This window comes from Psammomys obesus, unplaced genomic scaffold (assembly GCF_907164565.1).
Source record: "Psammomys obesus unplaced genomic scaffold, mPsaObe1.curated_primary_1811, whole genome shotgun sequence".
NCBI lineage: Eukaryota > Metazoa > Chordata > Mammalia > Rodentia > Muridae > Psammomys > Psammomys obesus.
Window position 1 is genome coordinate 42,969,477 of NW_026585895.1, and position 22,208 is coordinate 42,991,684.

At 45.8% G+C, this 22,208-nt stretch overlaps 2 protein-coding genes across 6 annotated transcripts in view; one reads left to right on the forward strand and one right to left on the reverse strand.

The window, feature by feature from the left end:
• Positions 1-13,089, forward strand: part of Golga1 (golgin A1) — a 48,548-nt gene extending 35,459 nt beyond the window's left edge. For 3 of the 5 annotated variants that reach the window (XM_055599825.1, XM_055599824.1, XM_055599826.1), the window contains 8 exons: positions 5,866-5,955; positions 6,726-6,828; positions 6,927-7,060; positions 7,354-7,497; positions 9,439-9,498; positions 9,981-10,151; positions 10,554-10,640; positions 11,243-13,089. In XM_055599825.1, the coding sequence (XP_055455800.1) occupies positions 5,866-5,955; positions 6,726-6,828; positions 6,927-7,060; positions 7,354-7,497; positions 9,439-9,498; positions 9,981-10,151; positions 10,554-10,640; positions 11,243-11,323 (870 nt within the window). In that variant the 3' untranslated portion in view covers positions 11,324-13,089. The remainder of the gene's footprint in view (positions 1-5,865; positions 5,956-6,725; positions 6,829-6,926; positions 7,061-7,353; positions 7,498-9,438; positions 9,499-9,980; positions 10,152-10,553; positions 10,641-11,242) is intronic. The other 2 variants (XR_008719319.1, XR_008719320.1) reach the window with 2 other exon arrangements.
• Positions 13,090-13,999: 910 nt separating this feature from the next.
• On the reverse strand, positions 14,000-21,221 carry Arpc5l (actin related protein 2/3 complex subunit 5 like). Its single transcript, XM_055600661.1, has 4 exons — positions 20,953-21,221; positions 16,610-16,681; positions 15,874-16,050; positions 14,000-14,517 (listed from the first exon to the last, which is right to left on the reverse strand). The coding sequence occupies exons 1-4, from the start codon at positions 21,100-21,102 to the stop codon at positions 14,455-14,457; spliced, it is 462 nt and encodes a 153-aa protein (XP_055456636.1). The 5' UTR covers positions 21,103-21,221; the 3' UTR covers positions 14,000-14,454.
• Between the last annotated feature and the right edge of the window lie 987 nt (positions 21,222-22,208).

Consider the following 22,208-nt stretch of genomic DNA (forward strand, 5'->3'; position numbering starts at 1 on the left):
AAAAAAAATGGCTCTGAGGTGAAAGCTTGTTCTGTTCAAAGAACTGCTGGAAGGCCAATGTGGCCAGTGCTTAGTGACAGAGAGAACAGGACTTCCCAGTATAGAACACAGCAGGAATTAGGAAGTACAATGGAAAGCCATTGCAGAAAAGCATGGGAGAGGTTTTATTTTGAAGGTGTTTCTTTAGCTATGCATAGAGAAATTTCTGTAAGGAAAGCTTTTAATAACACAAGCTGGAAAAGATGGCTGTGTTAGGTCAGCATATGGAAGACACATTCAGATTCTCGGTGAACATTTAGGACTTTCTACTGATTGCAAGAAGGAAATGAGAGGAATGGGAGGTGGAGTGACTCCTAGGTTTGGTTTGTGGAATTCAGAGTTTCATGACCCAGCACTGTTGGCATTTGCGCTAAGATTTGTTGTTGTGGGCACCTTGCAGCAAATGTGTACTGTTGGATTCTAGGAGTACTTTGGTCCACTAGACACCAATAGCCAGCCCACTGATGACAACCAGAAATGTCCCTAGGGAAACAAAATTCCACCTGACCAGAGGGCTGGCCACCTGACCAGAGGGTTGGGCACATAGAGATACCATTCACAGGTGTCTAGGATATATCTGTTACTTTCTTAACTGACAAATCTGGAAGTCAGTGCAGAGGTTTAAGATAATTATATAAATTAGAAAGACAGCATAGCAACCTGGCAATGGTGGCACAGTCCTTTAAACCTAGCCTTGGGAGGCAGGCAGATCTCTGAGTCTAGAAGCCAGCCTGATTTTCAAAGGGAGTTCAAGCATAGCCAGGGATGCAGAGAGAAACCCTGTCTTGGAAAGAAAGAGAGAGAGGAAGAGAGAGAGAGAAGAAAGGAAGAGGGGAAAAACAGGAGAGAAGAGAAGAATGGTGGTACAGCCCTTTGACTCCAGCATTTGGGAGGCAGAGGCAGGAGGATCTCTTGAGTTCTAGGCTAGCCTGGTTTACATCATGAATTCCAGACCAGCCAGCAGTACAAAACGAGACTCTGTCTCAAAAACAGACAAAAAGACAGTACTGGGCACTTGTAATTTCAAAACTGGGGAGGCCAGTCAGTCAAGCCAAGTCAGTGAGTGTCAGACTCAGTAACACACCCTGTCTCAACAGGGAAGAGAACAGATGGTTGAGATCAACCTCTGTCCTCCACCTTCTCTCTCTCTCTTTCTCTCTCTCTCTCTCTCTCTCTCTCACACACACACACATACACACAAGAACATGTGCACATACACACATAACTTTAAAAAACAGAATATATGAGTCATTAAGAAAAAGCATTGAAACCTAAAGGTGATTTTTTTTTTTTTTTCTAATTACATTTATTTGGATAGGACTGTAGAGGTCAGAAAAAAAGTTGAGAAAGTTGTTCTCTGGTCCAAATGTTTGATCAAATCATTAGGCTTTGTGGCAACACCTTCACTTGCTTAGCCATCTTGCCAGTCCCTAAAGTTGATTCATTGAAAGTCAGTAAAATTGTTAAAACTCAAAGTGAGATGAATCAAGGAAAAAAGGAAATGACACAAAAAATGGCCAAATTACCAAAGTCAAGAATGAGAAATGAGACATTATTATATATCTTATAGGCATAACATTATAAGAAATATAAACAACTAATTCCTAGCTATTTAGGGAGTTCAAGGCCGGGCTAGGCTAGAGGCCCTGTCTCAGTAAAACAACAGTGATAACAACAAAACATCCCACAATGTTATACCAATATCTGTTGTAAAAGTTAAAAGTTATATGAAATTGTGTGTAGTAGTACATGCCACATCCCAGCAGTGAAAGGCTGAGGTAGGGGCAGAAGCTAAGGCACAGCCTTAACTCTATGCATAGCCCAGTCATTTTCTATGGCAAAGGGAGCTCTGCAGGTGAAAAGTAAATGAAGGATCTGGAATTGGAGAGTTCCTCCTAGGTTATTGGGGACCAGGAAGACCCCAGGAAGGAACAGCCTTCCCATCTTCCTGGAATGCCCCTGAGACAGAGGACAGACCCAGCTGACCTAGCACTTAGTAGGCAGAGGCAGGCAGAGTTCAAGGACAGGCAGTCTATAAAGCAAGTTCCAGGACAGCCAGGGCTATACAGAAAAACCCTGTTTTGAAAAACATACACACACACACACACACACACACACACACACTCACACTCACACTCACACTCACACACTCTTTGAGCTTTTCTTTACATGATAGCATTATTAAAATCAGTGAGTTTTGGGGCTAGAGAGATGGTTCAGCAATTAAAACCATTTCCAGAGGTCCTGAGTTAAATTTCTAGCAACCACATTGTACCTCACAACCATCTATAATAGAATCTGATGCCCTCTTCTGGCATGCAGGTGTGTGTGTGTGTGTGTGTGTGTATGTGTGTGTATGTATGTTCGTGTCCGCATACACGTGTGTATGTGTATAAAAAAAAATAAATCCAAAGGAGAAAAGAAAAAAAATCAGTATTTTATTTACTTGTTTTTCCTACTTGTTTCTTTGATCCAACTCAGAGTCCAACAAATCTCTAATAATGCCTCTGTCTGCATTTCTCCCTTCTTTCTGTCTTCATGCATTTTTAAAGGACTGTAACTTATTACATACATATATTTAGGGTCTGTTGTTGTTTTAAAGACAGGCTCTCACTCTACATTCCCATATGGCCTGAAACTCACAGAGATCTGCCTGCCTCGGACTCCCAGGTGCTGAGATTAAAGGCGTTCATTACCACACCCAATTGGGTTTTTGTTTGTTTAAGTTTTTCAAGGCAGGGTTTCTTTGTGTGGCCTTGGCTGTCCTAAAACCAACTCTGTAAACCAGGCTGTCCTTGAACTCACAGAGATCTGCCTGCCTCTGCCTCCCTCAGTGTTTACACTAAAGGTTTGTGCCACAACCACCTGGCTTTGTTTTCATTTTATTTTATTTTATTTTATTTTTATTTTATTTTATTTTATTGTTTGTTTGTTTTTTTTGTTTTGTTTTGTTTTGTTTTGTTTTTGTTTTTGTTTTTTAAAACAAGCTGTTACCGGAACAACTTCCCCACATATACCAGGCTCAACCCCAGGTACTTAGCTGCCATGTATCAAGATTCTTGATACAAAAGACTTTGGGTTGTTCATCTGGGTAACATAACTACCTGCTAGGAGGCCTGATACCTCCTACAGGATATAAACCAGACTTACTTGGCAGGCTGGAATATCAACTTGGAATCTAATAGTTGGGGACGCATGAGACTCTGAGGCACTTCATAACTACATTTACCTGGCCATGTATACCACTCACTATCAAAAATCCATTCTGTGTGTCTGTGTGTTTGCTGTTGCTACAGTTGGTATTAAGTTGGTATTTGGTATTAGGTTGTTGTCTTGTGTACTGGGCCTGAAACCTGGAGCTTCCCTTGTGCTACTTGAGTGCTCTACTATAGAGAAACCCCTCATCTTATTTGTTTGTCTTTTTGAGACAGGGAATCTCCATGTAGCTCACGCTAGCCTGGGATTTGGAATTCTCTTTCTCAGCCTCCCAGGCACTAGGATTACAGCTCTGTGCCTACATACCTGGTCTATTTTCTCTTTTTTAAAACCGCTGACCCCAAGAAGACTTTTATTTGGAGGAACAAACATGGCTACAGATGAAAAGTGCCAAGGACAGTTCCCCAGCATGAGTTTCCTTTGTGCCCCAGCTGCCTTCCTGCCTTCTCAGATATATTGAGGCCATCTGCCTTTCCAGACACTAGCAGTCATAAGCATCTCTCTAGACTTCCCCCAAAAAACATTCCTTAGTAGGTAAAGCATTCTTACCAAGCCAGAATCTGCAGCTCCTTCACCTGTACCAGCAGCCACACCCTGAACCAACATTTGGTAGCAGGAGATGATGGGGGGACCCTGACAAGGAGTCTTGCACAGCGCACTTCAGGATATCACCATTAGCCTGTCAAGTTCAGGTACCAGTTGTCCTTTTCTGCCAGAGCTAGACTCACAATAACAATTGTGAAGACAATTGTTATTACTCAAGTAAGGAAGGTCCAGCATGCCATGTCCCAGCTGACCCAGAGAGAACTGTTAAGAAGACACAGGAAGCCCACAGACCCAGAGAAACTGATGGTCTTCTTTCTCCCTCAGTGATATTTTGCTGGCTCATTAATGTAGACAGCTTCCTATTTTGGAGGGACGGACATAATGTCAGCTCTGATCTTGGAACATTCCAGGAGGTCCTCTTCAACTTAGCTTCAGAGTGTAAAGAAGGTTCTTGATACAAAAGACTTTTGGTTGTTCATCTTGGTAACATAACTATCTGCTAGCTGAATTTATTTGATCAAGGGGAAGAGATGCTATGATAGGTCAGACCCAAATCATATGCCACAAAATTAGGGCATTGTTACGGACAGTCCAACTCTTGCCATGTAGAGTCTCAAGGTGGGAATGGAGGACAGAAATGAGGTGCTTACACAGAATCCAGGGAGTTCTGGGTAGACAGAAACAGCAGATATTAAATCATATTCTCTCCAGGTTATTCCCTGACCAAGTGGTCAAGACCTGAAAGGTTATACTATATACTTGTGACTCTTGACAATCATGAACATACTCTCAGAGAAGGACAGTGGTAACACACTCTCAGAGGAGCACTCTCAGAGGACTTCCTGTGCTGCAGAAGTCCTGCCAGTCAGCTGGGGCACTGATGTTCCTGCTCATATTGAAGATGCTTTAGGTGGGAGAGTCTGGCATCCAGAGACCCTGGATGTGGGTCGGACTAGGTCTGGCTCTCCGTCTGCTCCTCTACCTGCTAGTACTGGAACCTAAGTCAAATCACCAAACATCTTGGAGCCTCTGTTTTCACTCTTATAAAATAGGCCCATGGGCTGTGATATGATTAAGTAGATAAAGGCCTTGCTACCAAGCCTTCTGGCTTGAGTTTTATGCCTAGGACCCACATAGTAGAAGGAGAGAATTAGCTCTGATAAGTTCCCCTCTGGCCCCACAGGTACATAGTGGCATGTTATCCCACACGCATACATAAAAAAAAAAAGGAAGGAAGAAAGGAAAGAGGGAGGGAGGGAGGAAGGGAGAGAGAGAGGAAAAAAGAAAGAAGGAAAGAAGAAAGAAAGATAGCTTTAAATTATTAAATGTCTTATGGGGACTAGACAGAGTGTATTATGGCTAGCAGTTAAGAGAATTTGCTGCTCTCCAAGAGGACCTGAGTTCAGTTCCTAGCACCCCAGTCAAGCAATTCAGAACTGCCTGATCTGCAGCTGTAGGGTCCCCTTCTGGCTTCCACAGGTGCCCATACACATGACTTATACTCAACACTTGCACACACATAAATAATATACATCTTATAAAAGGGCTTCTGTGGATGAATCAGTGAGAGTAAGCTCTTAAAAATCTCAGCAGCTGCTTCATTACATTTCCTATGACCAGACTGTGCCCATGAGTTTTCATGTTTTGTGTGGGTTTCATCTGGATACTGGATGGTGAGCTCCCAGAACCACTGCCCTCATTGATGTGTCCATTTGTTAGAATAGATACAGTGTCTAACAAGGTAGTCATCAGAGGCATTTAGAGAAGCAGGGAGAATGGCCCTGCAAAGGTGTTGGGGGGGAGGGAGGTCAAAAGAGGAAGCTCTGTTGTGCCTCAAGAAACAGATAAGAAAATAGACTGTTTTGGGCTGGACGTGGTGGCGCACTCCTTTAATCCCAGCCTCAGGAGGCAGATACAGGTGGATCTCTTGAGTTTGAGGCCAGCTGGTCTACAAAGTGAGTCCAGGACAGCCAGAGCTCTATTACATAGAGAAACCCTGTCTCAAAAAAAAAAAAAAAAAAAATATTTTGGGACTCAGTCACCTACCTGTTTTCTGAATTCTAGGATGAATGGAGCCAAAGAGAAATTGTGAGTGTGGCTATGGCTCAAGCCTTGGAGGAGGTGCGGAAACAGAGGGAAGAGTTCCAGAAACAGGTAGGCCCCTAGCTGGCTACCAAGGCGTGGGCCAAAACCATGTTCCCCTGCAGTCTCAGGGTCACTGCACCTGCTGGGGCCATCAGAGTCCCCATATGCACAGGGTAAGCATGTCAAAGGTCTTGGGGACATAGTCCATTGGAAGATGCCCTATGACCTGTGGGATACTAAGAGAAACTACTACCAAGCAACTGTAGCCCATATGATACCTCTTCCTAAGTTTTCATGGCTATTGAGTTATAAAACATTGATTGGAGAAAAGTCCTTAGGTAGGGATCTAACAGGTGGACTCTGAAGTGGTACATCACCTCCCACTACTCACAAAGGGGAAGTTAAGTTTCCAGCCAGAAGTGTAAGGGAAACCATATGTGGGGACAAACAGAGCACCTAGCAATGTTCTGCTAGCTAGAGGCTTCCAGTGAGTTCTTGACCAATCCGAGGCCCAATCACTTCTGAAAAGAACTTAGGGTAATCAATCATCTGACTCCAAAATGAGGTGATGCAGCAGGCTGGTGAAGCATGGGTGCTCAGAAAGGGATGTATTGAGAGGCTGACCAGAACATTCACACTCTGGCTGGCCCAGCATAGGCCAGAGGGGCAATGAGGAGAAGCACCCTGCGCAGTGCCATTTAGGAGAACGGATCAGATTGCCATAGGTTTGTTCTAGGCTGCAGATGTCATGGAGGGCTCCCCATCCTCCAGTTGGAAAACGGAGTCCCTGTAGGAGAGGGGATTATGTCAGCCCCTCTCATGCTGAGTTTCCTGCTAAGGCTGCTGAGCTGACAGCCATCATAGAAGAGAAAAATCAGAGCCTGTGTGAAAAGGATGAGGTGCTTCTCCAGAAGGAGCAGGAACTTCGCCAGCTGGAAAAAGGTGAGGAGTTGACCCCGGCCAGCAAGGTGTCATTAGTGAGCCAGCCTGTCACAAGAAGTGTACAATCACTGGCTCACACTATGCTCCTACCACCACAGGTCACAATTCTGCCCTGCTGCAGATGCACCAACTGCAGAGTGAACTGGCGGCCTTGAGGACCTGCAGGGCCCAGGAGGCAGTGCCAGCCACAACAGGAGAGGACCCCCTGCCACTGCAGGGCCAGGAGCCACTTGTGAGTGCTTTCCTTTTGCTAGGGGGATGGGAGAGGGTAGAGAACCTGCTCTGTACTTTTACAGTGCTCAGCTGCCTAGGGGGCTTGAGACCTATAGGGCCATGGCTCTGTGGCAACACCTATTAGTATGCCAGTTGATCACCAACTGGCAGGCACTGGATGGAATCTTCTCATGTCTGACCTTAGTTCCCCCCAGTTGCCTGCACCAAGCCACACCTGTACAATGAGCTGGGACCCCTTCACCACAGACCTTCGGCTCACCTGCCTTCTGTCCTGTTGCCACTATCCTGTAGATCATCTCAAAAGCTATGCAGGATTCTGAGTATGAGCTTCCAGCTGCAGAAGGAACTCCAAATGGTGAGGTTGGGGCCATGGATCTAAAGCAGCTACAGAAAGAAAAGCAGGACTTAGAGCAGCAACTTACAGAGAAAAATAAGGTAAGGACACTGCACCTGGCTAGCTGTACTAGCTGTGTTCTGCTCTAGCCCAGCACTCAGGCCCTAGGCCCAGCTGTTCCTCCTCATGGCCATTAGCCCCTCCCCCAAGTCTACCATCTCTCCTCCAGAGATTGGTGCTGGTTTTTTTCATGGCTTTTTTTTTTTTTTTTTTAAGCCTTGGCTGTCCTAGAACTTGCTCTGGCCTCAAACTCAGATCTGCCTGCCTCTACCTCCCCATCGGGACTAAAGGTGTGAACCACCACTGCTCGGCTTCTAATAGCTTTTGTTCTCACTCACTGTCCTACTCTGCTTCCATCTCTGTCAGTGCAAATTGCAGTCCTTGCGAGTGTAATGGCGCATACCTGTAACCCTGCACTCTGGAGACAGATGCAGAAGGGCCAGGAGATAAAGCCAGCCTGGGTTATATGAAACTCTCTTTAAATGAAGACAGGTCAGGTCCACTATGTAACTCAAAAAAAAGAAAAGAAAAAGGAAAAAAAAGGTCTTTGAGACAAGACCTCACTGTGTAGCCCTATCTGGCCTAGGACTCCCAGAGATCTACCTATTTATACCTCTCCAGTACTGGGACTAAAGGTGTATGCCACCTTAACCTTGAGGCCTGCTTTCAAAAATGGGCAATTGGGAAAGACAGCCATGGTAGTATTCACCTTTCATCTCAGCACTCTAGAGGCAAAGGCAGGTGGATCTGAGTTCAAGGCCAGCATGCTCTATAGTGAGAGCCTGTCTCAAAAAATAAGTAAATAACTCAGGCATGGTGGCCATCACTCAGGGAGGCTGAGGCAGGTAGATCTCTGTGAGTTTGAGGCCAGCCTGGTCTACAAAGCAAGTTCAGGAATAGCCAAGGCTACTCAGAGAAACCCTGTCTCAAGGAAAAACAAACAAATAAATAGAAAGCCAAGGACTAAGATGGGGCTCAATAATAGAACACTAGACTAGCTAGCCTGCATAAGACCCTGAGTTCAATCCACAGCATTACAAAAATAAAATGAAGTAAAATGAAAACCCAGTCAACAGAGTAAAGCATGGACAGCCCCTTTGTTGCAAGTTATAAAGTGTTAAATGAAGTTCGGCCTTTCAGATGAATGATGGAATGTGTAATAAACTACATTTAAGCCTTATAATAATAAACCCATTGATTGAAATACAAAAATAAGGGGCTGGAGAGATGACTCAGTAGTTAAAAGCACTGGCTGCTTTGCCAGAGGAACCTGTTCAATTCCCAGCACCCACATGGCAGCTCACAACTGTCCATAACTGCTATTCCAAGGGATCCAACAGTCTCACACAAACATACATGCAGGCAAGACACCAATGCATATGGAAAAAATTATATATGTACATATATACATATATGTGTATATACATATATGTAAAGCTAGTATTGGTGGACTATACAGAAAAACGTCATGACCTTTTACACTATCTGAATTACCCTGCAAATTATCAGTGCAGTGGTGATGTGTAAAATCCAACAGCCTCCCCCCAAAAAAATGGAACCTGAGGTGCTGGAGAAATGGCTCAATGGTTAAGAGCATGGTTGTCCAGAGAACCTGGGTTCAATTTCCAGCATCTACATAGTAGCTCCAGTCCCAGAGGATCTGAGACATCTTCAAGCAAAACTCCCATGCACAAAAAAGTTAACTTTAAAAAATGGAATATATTTTGCAGAGACACTGATAGCAGCACCCTCAACATATAGGGGCACTGCCAACAGGCCTGAGGGCCCAGCACACACAGTTGGGTGGGGAGTATACTGTGAGAGAACATGATGATACTGTGGCCCCTCTGGGGTCTAGGAAAGCAAGGGGTAGAGCGTCAGGAAGGAAGGAAGCCCAGGAGGCAATGAGAATGAGCCTACAGGAGGGCCTCTGAAGGCCTAACATGACACTGACAGCTGGCTTTGGGTGGGGATTACCTCAGGTTATGAAACAGATGCAGCAGAGGATGCTGGAACTTAAGAAGACTCTGCAGAAGGAGTTGGTAAGTGCCCACCTGTGCCCTCACACAGTCAGCCCACATCTCCCCATTCCCATGGCCTCCCTGACTCTCTGGTCCTCCTGGGGTCCTTGGCTGCCTGGTGTGCTCTTAGTTGATTGCAAAAGGTTCTCTGAGAGATTAGGTTTGGGCTAGTGGAAGAACAGCCTGAGATCTTGAAAAGTGTTCTTGTGACCATGCAGCCTTTGGGCACAGGTCTGAGTCTGCCTTCTCCATACCATCTCCATGTGTTCTTGCATAGATAGGAAAACATGCTCTAGTTCACTCCTCTCAGCCACTGACCCCAAGAGGAGTTGCTGAGCCTTCCTCAGGTTCAGGCACTTCCTTCTAATCAAGGGCCCTTTTGCCCAGTGATGTGGACAGTCAGTCAAGGAGCAGTAGCTGGTCACAGCTGGGGCTGGAGAATCCCTGTGATCCTAGACCTAGCTTGAGGGGTTTGACATGGCACATCTCCCATTGCTTTTCAGAAAATCAAACCTGACAGTGAGCTTTTTGAGGTCCGGGAGAAGACAGGCCCTGAAATACCAAATATGGCCCCTTCTGTCACCAATAATGCTGACCTGACTGATGCCCGAGAGATCAACTTTGAATACCTTAAACATGTTGTTTTAAAATTCATGTCCTGTCGAGAATCTGAGGTAAAGGCTTCCAAGCTGCTTTTTTGGGTTTTGGGCTTGTACAGCCAGTCCTGCATGGCTTCCCTCTTGGCCCAGTTCTGCCTTCTTCCCCTCACCCCTCAGTACGAAGCATACCTTGACGGGAAGTGGTTCCTTGGGAAATGTGGGTTTCCCCTCTGAATTCCAGCTTGAATGCTCCTGAAGCTAGAAACCTAGAAAGTCTGTCCTGCATGAAGAGCAGGGTAGCTGGTAAGGATGTTCTCTTGGCTCAGTCCCCAAAGTGAGAGATGACTCAAAAGCCTGGAACTGCACCCACTGCCTCATTCTCGTGAACCAAGACAAACAGGAAATGCTGCCATGTAGCCCCTTAATTGTTTGCTTACCCCTCAAGGCCTATGGCAGCAAAAGTGGGTTTTGTTTCAGGCTTTTCATCTCATAAAAGCAGTATCAGTGCTGCTGAACTTCTCACAAGAAGAGGAGAACATGCTCAAAGAAACTCTGGAATATAAGGTGAGTTTCCTGGGTCTGCTGTTTCCACTATCACACAGTATTGTCAGTTACCCAGGCACTGTCATCCAGACCAGCAGCCACAGCTGTACCTCAGCTTATTTGCTTTTGCACGATGAAGTTGATCAGACAGTTCAAAGAACATTCTTTAGCCCAATGTTCTGTTCTTTGTCACCACTAGACTTTGTTCATCATAGCATTTTCACTGATGGCATTTTCTCAACTGCTCCAGTTCTGGCCTAGCACCTACACTTAAACAATGTTTTTCCTGGGCTGGGGTATAGCTCAGTGGTAAAGTGCTTGCCTAGTAAGTGCAAGGTCTCAGGTTCAACCACCAGCACAGGAAACCCCATGCAATTGCTAAGGCACCTGCATAAACACTGTAATAGAGTGGAAGAAACCCTCCTACAATTTCACTGTCTTTCCATCAACTCAGTGTCTTTCTACCATTTCTTTCCCTGAATCTGGGCTCTTAGCCCTGCAGACTGGAAGCTTCTTCGTTACTCCTCTGGCCAACTGGGATGACCAGAAGGCAAAGGGCTGTTTCTGCCCCCACTGTTTCTAGTTGTTTCTCCACTCAGAAGCCTTTTCTGTTTCAAATGCAGATGTCTTGGTTTGGATCCAAACCAGCTCCCAAGGGCAGCATCCGACCTTCTATCTCCAACCCTCGGATACCATGGTCCTAGACCCACCCAAGGATAGAGCTACATGGGCTGACACTCTGTGAAAAGAACACTGACACACCAGACTGGGTGGGTTTTTAATTGCTGTAACTGCAGTATATTTTGTACAAGTGTCTAGAGAGTTTACAAGACTTTATTTAGGCCCACCTCCCTGCAGACTGATAAGAACATCAGAGGGGAGCCAATTCTGTCATTGTGGTCACCAAACATGAGAAGGAATCCTGGGCACTGCCCGGATTTCCAGTGCTGCTAATATCCCAGCTCTGGCAAGCTGCAATTAAGTCCTCTCTTAACATTAGCACTTAAGATTGAAGTGGCATGTCAGGTGACAATTATCAAGCAGAGGTAACAGGATTGTAGGTGGAGCTAGTCCTTGTATAAAAAGACAACTCAAGGGTGGTCTTTGAAGTCCCCTTCCACTAGCATGTCTGGGTTTTCATGCAATGCTGCCTCTCAAGAAAGTATCATTTCACTTTGTTTCCCCAACCTAGAACTTGAGATGTGTCCATCTCATAGGTAACGGGGCCAGTGTGGACTAATGAGTGTGCAACTTTCCAGTCCTGAGAAAACTAGCAAGCAGACGGAATGATCTCTACGTATAGCACCAAATACACTCAATTGCCTTCTTAATGAATGTACTCGTCTTGGATGGGTTGCTGGTAAACCATTTTAAACTATTTTTTATAGCAAAAGTTCTTCACTATTATAAACATGTTTTCTGTATTATAAAATCCATTTAAAAAAGAAAATCAGCATCAAGTCTTTCTAGTGCCAGGACTTGTGCCCCTTTGTAATTTTGCTTGCCTTCTATGGCACCTGCTCTCTGAAGCAATGGAGGAGTTTCTCTGGCTTTGCTCTGAATTCTGTCACATTACCACTGAGCACATGCCAATCACACTCTTTCTACTTAGGAACAACCTGCTGAATTCAATGGAAGCAGGCTCTCCCTCCCCTAGCCCCAGTATTTCGATGACACTACATTCATACATGGCACCCAGAAAGCCCAGCTGGCTGCTGCACTTAACAGCACACATGCCTCAGTTTTAGCTGATAGAAACTTAGTCAGAATGCAAGGGAAACCATTTGACTGAGTTTGATGAAAGTTTCATTAGCAAATAAACTAATAATTGGAGCTTCTAAAGTAACCACTGATCTAGGTAAATCTATGTTCTTCAGCTTAAAGTCAACTTATGTATGTACATACATATAATATGTCATACAGAAATCCAAGTATTTGCAGCATTTGCCTTCTAAATCAGGATGGCATTGCTTTGGCTGTTGCCCTTTAGGATGCCTCTTCCCATTTAGTGGGTACATGAAACCAGAGTCACTGGTAAAGTTATATGACTTTACCACCAAGTATGATTCCTTCCCCTCCTCCTGTCCCAGGTAAGAAACCCCAGGACTGAGCAGTACACAGCCTTTCAGAGGCAGCTGCAGAAGCCTTCTACACCTGAGGTTTCTCAGGCCCTTGAGCTGGTCTCTCACACACATGCACATACACACATACCGTGTGGCTGTGGGGCCCACTCATTTAGAATGGCTTTCCTGCTGCATGTTGAGCTCCTCCAGCACTAGAAGTGTGCAGTAGCTATTCCACATGGCTTGATGCACTTTACTTCTGTAAACTTTGGTGATGAGACAGTATGTGTAGCACTGGACGGTGATGATCTTACTACAATGTAAATAAGGATGGTATTATCTGAAAACTGCTGTAACAGAGTCATTTGTGGTGCAATACTTTTTGATTAAAGCTCTTCAAGATGCAACTACAGTGAGTTTTGCTTGATAAGGTTGAGATGTGTTTGATGTTTCAACCCTAATCCTTTGTGTTTTTCTTTTTTGGCTTTTTTTGAGACAGTCTCTCCTCTCTACATAGACCAGGCTATCCTGGAACTCACTCTGTAGACCAGCCTGGCCTCAAACTCACAGAGATCCGCCTGCCTCTGCCTCTCAAGTGCTGGGACTAAAGGCATGCGCTACCATCTCTCAGCTTTGTATTTAATATGGTATTTCAGGGATTATAGATGTTTGTCTTTCAAAAGAAAGCAAGCTCCCCAGATTAGAGATAAATAAATGTGATTTAATGAAGTCCATAGCCTAGTTTTACCTCTCAAGCATCTGCAGAGGATCTGGGAAGGGAAGGGCCTGTGGCACTTTGGCCACAGCACTACAGGAATATGAATGGGGGCCTCTACCAGCATTGAAGCTGCAGTTATGATATTCAGGAGCACTTGCTTTATGTCTGATAGCTGACTACTATTATTGGGGTTTAGTCTTGAAAGAAAATTTGTCAAGGCATAAACAGAGAATCCTGCAATACAACAGACCCTACACCAGGAGATAAAGACCCCAACTGTAATCATACAAACGGATGACTTTTGAAACCTCAATCATTAAAGGTTTGGCACTTTATTAAATAAGCTCCAAAATTACATACAAACCAAAGGATTAAGAAAAATAGACACTCAGCAAAATGCCTCTCAGTAGCATCCAGCATCACTGGTTAAAGTGTAGCATAGCTGTGACACCAACATGCTTGCTCTCTCCCTACCCCAGGGAGGGCAAGACAGGGACAGCTGTACCCCTTCCACCTTGGCTTTCCAAACCAAACTACCACTCATCCCCATTCCTTGCTTTACCACTTAATATACAGAGGACACACCGCAATGAACAGACTAATAAGCCAAGAGCTTTATTGATGCAGCAGGCACTTTACAATGAACCTAAGAGAGCCTGTCTTCTCTGGGAAGACAGGACATCTGTACAATCTCTCAGGTTTTTTCCACTTCAGAATCCAAGCTCTCCTTTTCACCACAGCCCTTGGATCTGCACCTGCCCAAATAGTCCCTCCCCATTTCAAACAGACAGTGCACAAAGGTACACCTGACATGGCCAGCCAGCCTGATAGTCAAGTGTCAGTTCTGTGTTACTCTGTAGATAAAGGCAGACACTCTGATCCTGCAAAGAATTTAGGAAACAATAAGACATTTTCTCCCTCCACCTCAAAAGTAAAATACATTCCAGCAGGTGTGTCCTGAAGTACTTAGTTGGGAGTTCTAGGAAGATGGTCCATTGTCAGTCCCTTCTTCACCAGCCTGGGCATCCAAAATTCTTCTCAACGTAATTTTTTTTTAAACAGTCTTTCTTGCTGTAAGAACTCTTATAATGGAGCCTAGTCCTCCTACAGCTAAGGCCTGTGGGGACAGGAAAAGGAAACATGTCAAACGGAACCTGACTGGCCAGAGGGAAGCTTCACTCACCTATAGAGATGAGGACACATATTCCCAGACCTCAATCCCACCATGTCACAGATTTGCTGCAAAAGATCAAGTTCTAGGGAGAGCCCTGTCCTAAAGCCTAGGGTCCCGAAAGCTGCCAGCTCTTGTAGCAACAGAGCTGGCTTTGGCTTAGGACCACTGTCCCCAAGCATAGAACAAAGCCCAAGTTTCCTTGTAACATTTTCATTGCTTCCTGCTGGTAGACTGACATCAAGTCACCTCACAGGGGTGAAAGAGCCTGGCTACCATACCACCAACAGCAATTTCTGAGCCAACGCAAAGATGAGGCTCAGCACCCTCACCAACAGGACCAGAGGCCATAGTCCAACACTTGGCTGGAAAGTGACCTGCCAGTAAGAGCAGTATTCTTAAAATTCAATACTGTAAGTGAGGGATCACTTGCCTAACACATACCAGAACCCTGGTTCTGCCTCTAACATAAGGGAAAAAATAAATAAAATAAAAAATCTCAGGATGGAAATGTAGTTAAGATAGTAGAGAAACCACCCAACATACATTAGGCCCAAAATTTTTGTCCCCAGCACCATATAAAGCCCAGTAGAGTGGTACATGCCTACAATCTCTGCACTAAGATCAGAAGTTCAAGATCATCCTCAGTTAAAAAAAAAAATTTGAGGCTAACCTGAACTACATGAGAATCTTAATAATCTCATACTGAACCTCCTGGCAAGAACTGTGTTCATCACAGCCTGGAACCTTTAAGTGGTAGGTATCTTTAAGTGTTGCAGGGCTGAGGGGTGTGCACTTGACACAGGCAGGACAAAGTTTGACACAGGCCTCAGTCCTGTATCCTTCTAATGAAGGACCAAAAAAAAAAAAAAAGCCTTTTTGGCTTCAAGTGAACGAAAGCCATTTTAAATGACTGATTTCTGCCAGTTGCCCCTTCTGGCAGTGAGATTGGGCCTACATTTCTAAAATGTCTTCAGCTCCCTCTTTTTAGCAGCTCTCTTCCACAAACAAAGGAAGAAACATCATGAAGGCCCTTCCTACCTCACCGTGCCACCTGCCTCCTGTCCTATACCAAGGACAGCCTAGCCTAAATCAACAGGTAAAAAACAAACAAACAAAAAATATGGCTGCAGGATTTGAAGATGGTTGTTAGGTGATTCTGGGGTGAGGTGAAATGTTCACTGTCAGCTTAGACCTGCCACTCCCAAATGCCTATGAGACCATCCTTCATGTGTTCTGAGTCTGACCTGCCAGCGAACCCTGGGGGAACTGCAGCTGCAGTAGAGCAACGTAGTCACATACCTTTTCATGCCACTGGAGTAACACTGCGCTGCTATTTTCTGTGGGCTTCTCAAACCCCTTATAAATGTACTTCATTAACAAGTCAATGCCATTTCTGTCCAGTGACTGTACAGCCTCATCAATTTCGCTGCTCTTAAAGTTTGTGAGTACTTTCAGGACTACACCCTGGGCCCGTTCCTACAGAGGATAGAAAAAGTGAGTGAGGCCAGGAGCTGCAATCCTAACACTGCTACAGAACACCCAAAGACAAAATATGCCAAAAATAGCAACCTAATTCATCTAGGGTAGAGCTACATGGATAAGCTAAACTTCTTTGGCTTTAAATTTCACTATATCCCATATTTCTACAAATAAGTTATTCTACTTAATGTGGAGAGAACAGTAGTTTACTGCAGGTAAATACAATGTTCATTTTCTGGTGTCAAAAGATTTAACCCAGAGCCATCCATATGCTAGGCAAGCCTTCTACCACTAAGCTCATCCCAGCCACAAGAATCACTACTCTTGATACATTAGCAAGGCCTCAGACTCTACAGATTACAAAGCTATCAAGCTACCTACTGCACCTGGTTATCTGGGGTATACCAGGTGGCTTCCATGGAAAGCAATTCCTAGTAGCAGCACTCCCAATGATGCAGAGTTACTGTCCAGGCCCCAGGGAGTTCAGGCTGCTGCTAAGGACATAATCAAAGCCCTGGTCCTGTTACTGAGCAGAGCTGCAGCACAACCTCTTTACCTTCACAGCTTGATTCTTGGTGTTGATTGGAGAGTTCCGCAAGGCTGCATGAAACGCCCGAAGCATGTCCCCTGTACATCAAAGCCAGTTAAGGATGGCTAGGCTCAAACATGTCCATGCTGTCATTAATGACCTCACTTCATAAACAGCTCAAGAATAGTCAAAGGGATCTTATCCATACCACCCACTGTCTCCTGCTGGCCTCTTTCAGGCAGGCACATCCTGTTATAGCCTTGACCTTTCCTGAGCCACAGGAAGGAATGGAGGGCACCTCTGCCAACTTCTAAGTTCTTCCTTCATATCTCCCTAAAGCTTCCTCCGGGGGGGGGGGGGGGGAACCTGCCCTCTTTTGTGGTAAAATCAGATAGAGCCTGAAAGAAAAATTATCAGGATCCCCAAGACCAAGTTCTCACTGCAAAGTATATTTTGCCCCAGAGGGAGAGAAGGCAAGGAATAAGAAACAAACACAGGAGATAGAAAATGAGGGAGAAGGGGAAAGGGGGCAAGGGTATTTGTCCCAGAGGACAATGGACTGCCTCTGGATAGAGAGGAGACAGACACATAGGAAAATGGTGGTTTATAAAGGTAGAATGAAGTGTTTAATTTTAATTGGCATGTTAATTAGGTGAATGGGGGAGGGGGGGTGATTGCTGGACCTTGGCCTCAGGAGGAGAAAGTGGCCAAATAAGGGAATAGACTTTTTTAGCTAGCTTCAGGAATATTATCTAATGGTTTTTAGCAAGGCAAAGGGAACGGGAGAGAAGAGCAAGGCCTGCCAGAGCCATGCTTGCCACGGTCAGGCTGGCCAGAGTCCCTTCAGAGCCTACTTGCACCTCCTCAATGCTGGGCACTGTCTGCCCTAAAGGATCTTCGTAGAAAAATCATGCACAAACAGACTCAACCTCTCATTCTAAACGGGAAGGAGAGACATAAACACATCTTAATAGTTTTGTTTTTTCAAGTAGGGTTTCTCTGTATAGCCCAGACTATCCTGGAACTCATCTGTAGGCTTCAAACTCAGAAATCTGGAATTATAGGCAAGCACTACCACCACTGGCTAAACATAAACACGCCTTAACTCTTCACTCCTATCAAACTACTAAAGAAATCAAGTGTGTCAAGTCTACCTCCCAGGCCAGGCCTAGTAGCATGTCTTTAAATCAGCATTCAGGCAAAGGCAGGCAGACTGAAGGCCAGCCAGAGCTACCTGTCTCAAAAAGAGGGGTAGGAGGGTGGTCTCTCTTCCAGGTCAGCAAGATCTCAGTCTGGCCCACAAAAGGAGCTATTTGCTCCTTTGCCCCATAAACCTTAGATAGAATATTAAGTTCACATTCAGTGCTGAGTTCTGAATACCCAGCACACAAAAGAAAATTACAATCTAGGTTATGTCCCCAAAGGTTACACCTATTTTAAACTGAATTACATCAGCCAACTTTCATTTCCTCATGTGAAACAGTGGCTTAAGCCAAAAAGCTTCAAAAATAGAACAAGGGATGACTCTGCCCAATCAGGTCTTTACTCTTGTCCATGCAGCAATCCCAATGTGTGAACAGCTAGTCTCTGGTGCAAACCTGAATTCCCAACTTCTCCAGGGAGTGCCATCTTGAAAAGCTGGTCTATACCACCAGGCAAGTCACTCCCCTGCCGTGCTGGATCAGACTTACCTTACAGAGTTGACAGGTGCCCACCCCTTTTAGTTTTGGAATTCCTTTTTTCAGGCAAACAAGGACTAGTCCTGCTACACCCCATAACTTTTCTATGAAAACTTTTCTATGAAAACCCCTCCACCCCATAACTTTTCTAACTTGATATTCCCAGGCAATAATCAAGGTCCCATAGGCTTAACAGTACACATGGACTAATCACTCCATTCACAAAATGAATGATGGGAAGGTGAGAAATGATATAATTAGCCTGCGAAGATGAAAATATTAGGCTTAGTGCTGCTTTAGTGACCACTTGCAGCTTGTCTGTCAAGCAGCCACTGCAGCCACTAACAATTAAGGGCCCCCAACTGCTGGGCAGAATAGGCGGCAACCACACAGCATTTACTAAACTAGCTCCAGACTTTCAGAAAACAAGCTGTGATAACTGAAGAACCCTCTGGACTATTATCAGGCATGGCTTTACAGCCATTTTAAACCAGATTAACTTTTTGATAAGTGATACAGGATGCTTAGCAGCTTCCCTGGCCTCTACCCTAAAGTTTCCAGTAACACCCCAAAACTGATAACCAAAATGTCACCAAAGATTGTCAAATTTCTGTGGGGTAGGGTGAAAGCACTATAAAATCACTCAAAACCACTGCTCTATAATCCTGCTTCAAGGACTATTATCTGTTTCACTGAGAAAGAAAACAGTGGTACTTTTTTTAAAAAAACTGCCAGAATGGAAGAAAAATTTCCCCAAGGTCTTGGACCCAGGACCAGATGCAGTCACATTTCACTTTTCTCTAAAAATCCTCTGGGACAAGACCTGACATCTATCTTAGAGACAATGAAACTGAGTCAAAAGGAAATTACCTGCAGAGGACACAAAACTACAGTGCCGGGCTGCCCTTCAAATCTAATCCCTCTCCACAATCCCTTGCCACTACAACCTGGACCCACGCTGTGGAGAACACCTGCTGTCTGTTCAGTAATACTCCTGAAGTAGTAAGATCAACAGAGTTGTCTCTATCATTCAAGAAAACAATACCAAGGTTGAGATATGTGACCTATGGAAGGTTAAAGCAGGTTAGAGCCTGCCTATGTGGATGCACAGCCATCTTTCTACTTCCTCATTCGGCTCTTCCACAATGACAATACCCAGCACAGCCCTGAGATAACCTCCTCTTACCCTCCTCCCAGACCTCTTCTCTCCCAAGACTCACAGGAGGTTCTGTAGACTGAATGCAGTGACTGCCTCCTGAAAGGGACTCAATTACTAGTTCTATCCTTCTCCCTACCTGGCCCTGACATCTGCTAGGGTTTCACTTCTCATCTGCTAACCTCCCTTCTCCCAGTCCCAAGAGGTAATGCTCTCCATGGTAACAAGGCTTCTGACACTACCATGAGTGTAGAAACCATCTCCTCTATGAGCTAGGCCAATGCCTCTCAACTGCCTCAAAAAAAAAAAAAAAAAAAAACAACCAGCCAGGGCCTTCAACAAGCTCCAGCAGCAACAATACCAAAGCAGCGGCTGACAAGCCCCAGTCTCTTCATCAATATAATTAGGATTCTAGGCCAAATGCATCATTCTGGAGCCTTGACAACAGTGACTGCCGATAAACCAGTCAGTACCCTGCACCATACTAAAAGCCTATCTTCCCCATTTAACCATCTGATGATGCTTGAAAAACAAATTTGAAATCTCCACATTTGAAAACACATGTTCAGTCTGAGAAGAGTTGCTTTAAAGATATCTTCCCAAAAGCAGTGGGCCTTACTTCCCAGGCTTAGTCAACTATTAAACACCCAGAACCTGATTTATATACAGCAAGGGCATACAACCCTACCCTGAAAGTGCGGGGGAGGGGTGCACACTTCCTTTCAAACCATTTGAATAAAGAAAAAAAATCTTCCTGTGAGAATAAGTCAGTTTCCTGTGGTGCTCAAACTGCTAAGAGTCCAGGCCAGCTGTGACAATCACCTCTATTTTTACTCTTCTGTTCTAAACGCTTGTTTTCTGTGACCACAAGCACCCATTTTCAGTCGCAGGGAGCCACTTTTACACTTGACACTGTACGTGTTGCTTAGCTCTGAATCACTAGCTTTTTACCTGATTTCTGCACAAGGCGGTTAATGGGAGAGTCGCAAATCACTTGTTGAACGTGACTCGGCCCATAAAGGCCGAAAACCCAACGTGCTCAGAGCAAAGTGGCGAGAGGTGAGAAAAGGTGGTACTACAATCTCACACCTGAGAGCTGGCCTTAAGGCATCACCTCCCACCTCCGCCCTCTAGTCTGCCTTCCTCCAACCATCCGCCCACCTATCTTCGCGCTGGACTGCATTCCGGCCCAAGAAAGCCAGTTAGACAGGCACAGGAGGGCAGTGGCCCTAGCTGCTCAGTGAATCCAAGGAGTCTCACCTCGGGCCCTCCCGAGGACCAGCGCCCGGGAATGGCCCCGTTTACTGTAAGGAGGAATGGAGGGATACCAAGGCCGATGCAGGGCCACCCTGAGGGATGCGAAGCGTGGCCGCGCGGAGGAGTGAGACGAGCTCCGGGGCCGCACTGCTGAGGAAGCGTGAAGCCACCAACGACTGACCGGCGGAGCCTGGGACCGGCAGGAGCCAGCGGGGGACAGGGAAACAGGGGCTGGGACGGTAAGGGTGCGAGCCCGGGCCGCCGCGCCGGGAAGGATATTGCCGCAGGAGCCCGTCTACCTCGCCGGGGTCGGGGCCTGGCTCGCCCGCTGCCACCGCCGCCTCTTCCTGCTCGTCTACGAATTTGTTCTCGTCAAATTCGTCGATATCCACTCGGCGGAAGCGCGAGGACAGCGTGTTCCGGGCCATCGTGGGAGCTCGGCGGCCGCCCAGGCGGCTCGGTTGTGCTCCGCACCGGCTCCCCTGCGCACCGGCTCCGCTCGGGGGCGGGAAGCGGCCGCCCGGCACCTCCTCCGCGCGCAGTCGCCGCCGCCCGCCCACTTCCGGGCTGCGCCGGAACCGGAAGCACCCCGGGGGCGGGGCAGCGCCACGGGACAGTGGGTCGCTGGTGTGGCGGGGTCCGGTTACGCAGCCGTTACTGCTTCTTCGCAAAAACCAGCTACTGTCATAGACAGCGCCTCAGTCCGCTCCTGAGAAAGAAACCTTTGAGCTGAGGGAAGAGCGGGCTGGAGCGCAGTGCCGGTGCCTCGCAACCTCGAACGCGAACCGCATTGACCACAGTGACTTTTTTGCTAAAGGAATAAAGAGTTGAAAGGCGTTAATGTGTAACCCAGAGGCTGACAGGACGCTTGATGACATCTTTCCTTGAGAATGTACCGACTCAGTACATCTGGGCATTCCAGAAAAAGATGATTCCGTGACCACATGTACTCCTGAACCGATCCTCACAGAAGAGGCGCATTTTAGGAGGCGAAAGCTGCAGGATTCCCAGGATATGGTGGAAGGCAGGCAGTTTCTAGGACGCTTGCGACGTTGGTTTCTCTTTATTTCAGCCGTAGGGTAAAATGGATCTTTCCTGTAATTGTACAGAAACTTTATTACATTTTCACCTAATAGAACTCTTGAGCAAAAAACCAGTAGTTGAAACATGGGTTTGCTTTGCCAGACTGATGCAGCCTAACCTTGGGATCCTAAAGGCAGGCTCCCACGAGGACAGATAGATGCTGAATAATCTCAAATCACGGAACTAGTCAAAACCTACCCGTATTCCTGCCTGTTCCTTATAAGAAATATGGAACGCAAGCAGGTCACAAGAGAGCAGAAATTAATATCCCCAGAAGATCTTTTTTTTTTTTTCCGAGACAGGGTTTCTGTGTAGTGTTGGCGTGGCCGTGCTGGCCTCGATTTGTAAACCAGGCCTTGAACTCACAGAGATCCACTTGCCTCTGCATCCCAAAGCGCTGGGATTACAGGCATGTGCCACCTCACCGGGCTCATCTTTAATTTTTTTAAAT

Coding starts and splice junctions, on each gene's coding strand:
- Arpc5l (XM_055600661.1), bottom strand. CDS start 21,102: ATGGCCCGGAACACGCTGTCCTCGCGCTTCCGCCGAGTGGATATCGAC. Junction 16,682..20,952: donor TAGACGGGCTCCTGCGGCAA/TATCCTTCCCGG, acceptor CTTTGATGTACA/GGGGACATGCTTCGGGCGTT. Junction 14,518..15,873: donor TACTCCAGTGGCATGAAAAG/GTATGTGACTAC, acceptor CTGTCCCCACAG/GCCTTAGCTGTAGGAGGACT.